General features: G+C 48.1%; 1 protein-coding gene across 1 annotated transcript; it reads right to left on the bottom strand.

The window, feature by feature from the left end:
• Positions 1 to 239: 239 nt before the first annotated feature.
• On the bottom strand, positions 240 to 2,926 carry MBL2 (mannose binding lectin 2). The gene is made up of 4 exons (XM_067027470.1): positions 2,746 to 2,926; positions 2,181 to 2,323; positions 1,296 to 1,335; positions 240 to 649 (listed from the first exon to the last, which is right to left on the bottom strand). Exons 1-4 carry the CDS (start codon positions 2,924 to 2,926, stop codon positions 276 to 278), a joined length of 738 nt encoding a protein of 245 aa, XP_066883571.1. The 3' UTR covers positions 240 to 275.
• Between the last annotated feature and the right edge of the window lie 3,074 nt (positions 2,927 to 6,000).

Raw genomic sequence — 6,000 nt, 5'->3', positions numbered from 1 at the left:
TTTTTCTGAGGCTGACTCTGACCCAATGCTGTGCTCTTTGGCAGGACAGAAGGTGTCCTTTGCCATGGACTGGACTGGACCCAGAAACCCTCACGCCCCACTGTCAGTCTCTTTTCACTTCATCCTCCCACAATCAAATATGTCCCCTTGCTTTTTTCCCATCCCCATGAAGGAATGAGTCAACACTGGACACGGGGAAACTGGCACTGAATTCTCTTTCAGAGCATCAGGGACCTCAGCAGGGAGTCAAGGAGGGGGCGGAGGAACCTGCCTCTTCAGGCTGGGAATTCACAGATGGCCAAGAAGAAGGAAGAGCAGGAGATGTCATTCCAGAGCCCGTCTCTTAGGAGGTGGACACAGTCCTCCTCTGAGTCTTGGTTATTAGGCTCATCCTTCTTCCAGTTGCTGTAGCCTATCCTCCCTCCTGTTACATACATAAACTGGCCTTCGGTCACTTCATCTGTGATGCCCAGGAAAGCAATGTCAGGGGCCATGTCCTGGATGGCTTTGTTCTCCTCAGCATTCTTGGGGGTGGCCACGGTGGCCCCAAGCTCAGCGCACAGAGCCTTCACTTTGGAAAAAGGCATCTTTTCACCATTGGTCACGTAGAGTTTCTTTCCAGACTTTTTACCCAAGGAGAAGATTTGCACTGCAATCACAAAATGTAGGTGAGGTTGACTTGGCTTCAAGCCCATCCTAGGACAGCAGATGAAAAAGCCCTTCTCTGGGAACTTGGGAGTCTGGGGTTAAGCCCCATTCTCTATCACTTCTGGTGAGATCCTAATTAGAAGGTGGAAGGCAAGTCCCTGGCAGCAAGCCGGGGCTCTCCTGGCATATCCCATCCTTAGGACAAATATCTGTTAAAAACTGTCCCAGTACAGGTGGACCTAGGGAAACATGCTTGAGCCCCACTGCCACATGTGGGCACCAGGATGAGAAAGAGGAGGCATGGACCACCATCTGAGGCCTGTGGGTGCTAAGGAAGGAGCAAAGATTCCAGAGTCAGCAGACCTCCACGCCATCCTCCTTCCCACTTCCTAACTGTATGCTGTTGAATTAATTATCTATACTTCCTGGACCTATTTTTTTCTCACCTGTAAATAAAATGGGTGTAATACCCACAAATAGGGATGGCAAGAGGATTGAATAAAACCACATTATGAGAAAATTCCAACCTAGTATATAATAAGTCGTCATAAGTGTAAGTTCTTTTCCACCGTCCCCCCCAAAACCTAGAGCACTCTGGAGAAAAAAGTTAGAGTCAAGGACACATTGGGGATAGAAAAAAAGCTTACACTTTTTGATGTGATCCAGTTTTGATTGCAGGCTCCTTATCTGTCTCTCTAAGTTATCCAGCTTAGCCTCGACAACTATAAAGCAATAGGGAGAGGATATTTATTTAGAAGAAGACCCTCAACTGGAGAGCAGAGTATTTTGGAAAAAAAAAAAAATTAGCTTACTGAAAAATAAGAGAACGAAAAGAAGCAAAAGGAAAAACAACTGTATTCCTGCCTTCTCAGATATACTTAGTAACTATTGTAAACTATAACTCTGGAAATAATAGTACCATAAACTATAGCTCTGGATCCTTTTCTTCATATACTGCTTAAATATTGCAATATTATAATTATTTATAAGAAAAGGCCCTAGCTAATTATTCTCCATTTTGAAAATTTTTCTTAATCATATTTTCATTTCCTATTCTAGGCAAACTCTGTAATACGTTTGTTATTTTGATCGCCAGTGGACAAATATAAGTAAGAGGTCATCCTTTTGGTTTTGTTGTTACTGAATTTATTTTACTCTGAACTAAGTTGCTGTGATGTCCCCCATTATCCAGGGGTCCTATGAGGCTAACCCTTTTCATGCCACAACAGACATAATCCTACAGCAGAGTGGACCAGTTTCCTCCCTTGAAGCCTGGAACCATGCACTGGACTGTTGCAGCTGAAGAAGGGCCAGGGCACATGTCCTACAGAGGTCTGCTGAGGGTGAGGTGGGCAGGGTTCGGAAGTCTATACCCGGGCACCAGTGGGAACCCCCTTGGGCCCCAAGCAACTGAGAGGAATGGGGGCGCTGGGTCAGGAAGCAGAGCTGAGCATCTTCCAGTGGGGCAGCAGGAGATGAGGCACCAGCCACCTGGCCCTGGAGTTCCCAGGTCCTGGGTCCCCTCAGCCCACATCACTTGCTGGGGTGAGCTCCTTACCTGAACTGTCTCCACAATCTCCTTTGTGGCCCCTTGGTCCTGGAAGCCCAGGATTCCCTATATTTCCTTGAGGCCCCAATTTCCCTGGAGGGCCCTGCAAGCCTCTGAGCCCTTGCCCTGTTGGAAGAGGAAGGAACTGTGACCCAGTGTCTGTCGTTCACTCTCCTTCTGCAAAAGCTCAATATTTGATTGACCCCAGGAAACCACCACTCAGCTAGTAGTGATCCAAAGAAGAAAGATCCTCCTGCGTCTCAGGGGATGGCTGTCCTAAGGGCCAGCTCCCTGAGCAGAAAAGACACCCCTTCTCTAAGGACAACCACACATCACCAATTCCTGGGTGGCAATGAGGGATCCTGGAGAGCCAGAGAAGCATCTCTATTTTAGAGAGAATGCCCTTTTACTGGAATTTTTCTGAGTGAATCATCATCGCCTACCATAATGAAAGGTGGGCCTCCTCACGTCTCTGTGCTAGATCCCTTATAGAGAACACTCTCCCGTTGGGTAAAAGATTTAAGAAGTCAGAGCAGCCTGTCTTATACCTGGTTCTCCCTTTTCTCCCTTGGCTCCGTCTCGCCCATCTCTGCCTGGGGTGCCATTGGTGACCGGGATGCCACAGGTCACCACTGAACAGGTCTTCTGGGCATCCTCACAGGCTTTTGTTTCTGAGCAGGATGCTGTCACCGCACACAGAAGGACAGGAAGTGACAAAAACAGGAACATGGTCCTTACCTTAGAGTGGAGAAAGTCAAAGAAAATAATTCCATCTCATTTGGTTTAGTCAACATTTGCTACCCTCTCTGATGTGTTGGACCCTGGGCTCAGGGCAGCTGACACAGAGGGGGATATCACAACTCTCGGCCCTGAGTTACTCCCAGGCTACTAGGAAAACTACTACTAGCACAAGCAAAATGTATTAGAGTTAGATCAGTACTAAAACAAATATAGATGCAAGAGTAATATAACAGGGGCCCACTTTCCCTGGGGCTCTCATGACCTGTGGGCCCAAGGCTTAGTTGGTTAGGCAGCCCTAAGCACAAAAGCCCACAGGGTCTACAAATGACACACAAGCCCTGTTCTTGATGGCCCGACAAAGAGAGCTCATTTCTTACATGACCTTTGGCTGCTCTCTTCTCAACTCCCTTTCTTGAGGGCCTGAGTGGCATAAATATCCCTCTTCTTCTCCTTCCTATGGACGTTAAACGTAGACTCAAACTATAGCATGTGACCCATTGCTTGGCGGTACCTGTTTTACAACATCCATTGTCTCACGTCACATAAAAATCTCTGTTTTACACCTCAGGGCCCCAACCACCCCCAGAATCACAACTGTTTCCCCAGCAGCCTGTCAATCATCCTGTTTAATAAAGTCTCTACTTTGTGACAGGCACTTGCTGGGACTCGGGACCCAGAGTACCCTGAGGTATGGAAACTTTTTCTGACCCTGAGAATGGAACCTTCTTTGGTCATGGATCCTAGCCAGTTGACACTTAGATTTACCTCCTTCCCTTGGTTTGAGATTTTCCACTGAGAGGTCATTTTTCCAGCCAGAACCCAGGCTCCTAAAATTTCTGTTCACCCTGGGCCCAGCAGGGTCAGCTCATATTCCTCCTGGCAGGATTCTCTGCATGCTTCCGAGACGCCTCTCCGGCTCTGTGCCCCCATCCAGCCAACAGATTCCCATCCAGCCTTTGCTCGAGCTGGTCCCCTTCCAGGAAGCCTCACAGCCCAGCCCCCATGGGCCTATTCCTCTACTCCTCTCTGGCCTCTAATTCCAATGTCCCTGCCTTTGCTGCATAACTACTGCATCTGTCCTTGGCCACCCTGGCCTGTCAGCTCCCTTAACCCTTCCTTTCCTCCAGGACTCAGTGAGAAGTAGGAAGTTGGGAGGGAATTTTCTTTCTTTCCTTCTTTCTTTTTTAGGAATTTTAATTTTTTAATTTTAAAATTTATTTATTTTCTCTCTCTTTTTTGTTTTGGTTTTTTTTGTTCTCTGTTTATTTTGTTTTGGCTGCACTGTGTGGCATGTGGGATCCCAGTTCTCTGACCAGGGATGGAACCCATGCCCTCTGCCGTGGAAGCACGGATTCTTAACCACTGGACTGCCAGGGAAGTCCTGGAAGGGAATTTTCTTGATCAAATCTTCTCCACCTTCCCTCTTTCTTAACCTCCCCTGATTATGTGGGAGGCCAAAGCCAGAGCTAAACATGTTGCTGGCATACACACCCCACTTCCATTCTTCTGTTTGGCTGAAAAGACCACCTTTAGTTTGCAGATGGTAACCTGGATCCAGGAAGGGCACAAGGTCCCATGTCAGAGAGACAGAGGCCCTCAGTGGGCCTGACAACCCCACCACAGCCCCTGCATGGAACTCACCAGGATCAAGCTATGTGGCCAGACTCTTGGCTGAGGCCGCCTCTTCTGTCCTCAGAAATGACTTACTAGGTGCCTCCTCAGAGCACAGAGGTTACGGCAGGGAAGCTGGTCCTCCAGCCTAGGCCTCTGGCAATGTCAGCCCCAATTAGTCTGGTGACCAGGGACAGTGCTGGACTGGCCTTCAACCCCAGATTGATAAACAACCATCCTTAGAACCGCTGTACCCTGGGCAGTTCTCCAGGGCTGCTGGTGTGGTCTCCAGCTTAGCACTGGGCAGCTCTCTGCTGCAACACCCTAGACTCCCCCCACTGCTCCCTCCTGTGCATCTGTCTCTACAGCTCGGCTATCTGGTCCTCTAGAATCACAGATTCACAGATCATAGATCAGAATCCCAGATGATAGTTCTTTCCAAATATTTGTCTCTGGAAGGGATGTGCATAGACATCCTACCAAACACATGCTCATGCATACACACATGTACAGGCGCACACCTGTGTATCAGTTGTTCTGCCTAGTTTCCCCCCGCCCCCGCATTCATATTAAATTTACTAGGAGCAGCAGGGAAGGGGTTAAACACCTACAACACTGAGTCACCTCATTCCTCCCTGGTCATTTGCCAGCTGTCCTCTCTGGGCGCATCACAGGGCTAGGCACAAGGAAAGGAAGTGTTTGCAGACAACTCAAATTCAAAGCTGAACGTGGGCATTTGCACTAACTAGCTCTTCCAGCCTAGGACACCTCTCTCCACCTTTGCATAATTGCTTGTTGTCATTCAGATTTCATCTTAAATATTATTGCTGGAGAAAGGGCTTTTCCTAACCATTCTGTCACAAAATTATAATTCTCTGTTTTTGTTATCTGCTTATAATTCTTCTCTATGTAAAATTGTCTTATTTCTTTGGTTGCATATTTATTGACCATCCCAATCCCTTAGAACAGGAGAACAGGCATCTTGCTTCCCCACCTCTAAGAGGGCCTGGAAACGGAATCAACGCTCAAACATTTGTGGAACAAAGGAATCCTCCAGCATCGTGTCGTTAAAGTGGCCCTCTTGACTTGCCTCCAGCTAGAGCTAACATCTGTGCCCACTCTCCCAGTGCTTTTAATACTTTTCTAGGGCAGGAGCTGCATTTGATTCACGTCCTTGTCTCCAGGGTATGTGGGGAGGATCCACTGAGAGAGTGAGAAGGGAAGCAGAGACCCTGAGCAGGGCAGATACCAGATCAGTCAGTGGCTCCTCCACGCCTGGGTTTCCAGGAGTGTACGGTTCTTACCTCCAGAGCCTGATCAAGTGGCCTTTTTCAAGTCCCTGATACAACTTTTGACTCCTGCCAACACCCACTCTTTGAAACACTTAGTCTCACCAAACAACTCTAGAGGTTTGCTTTTTCCCTGCGGTGGAGCAGGGGTAGGGCCACTTC

This window comes from Kogia breviceps, chromosome 2 (assembly GCF_026419965.1).
Source record: "Kogia breviceps isolate mKogBre1 chromosome 2, mKogBre1 haplotype 1, whole genome shotgun sequence".
In the NCBI taxonomy this organism is placed as follows: domain Eukaryota; kingdom Metazoa; phylum Chordata; class Mammalia; order Artiodactyla; family Physeteridae; genus Kogia; species Kogia breviceps.
Note: the sequence above shows the minus strand (reverse complement) of the source record. Positions and strands in the feature narration are given on the sequence as shown.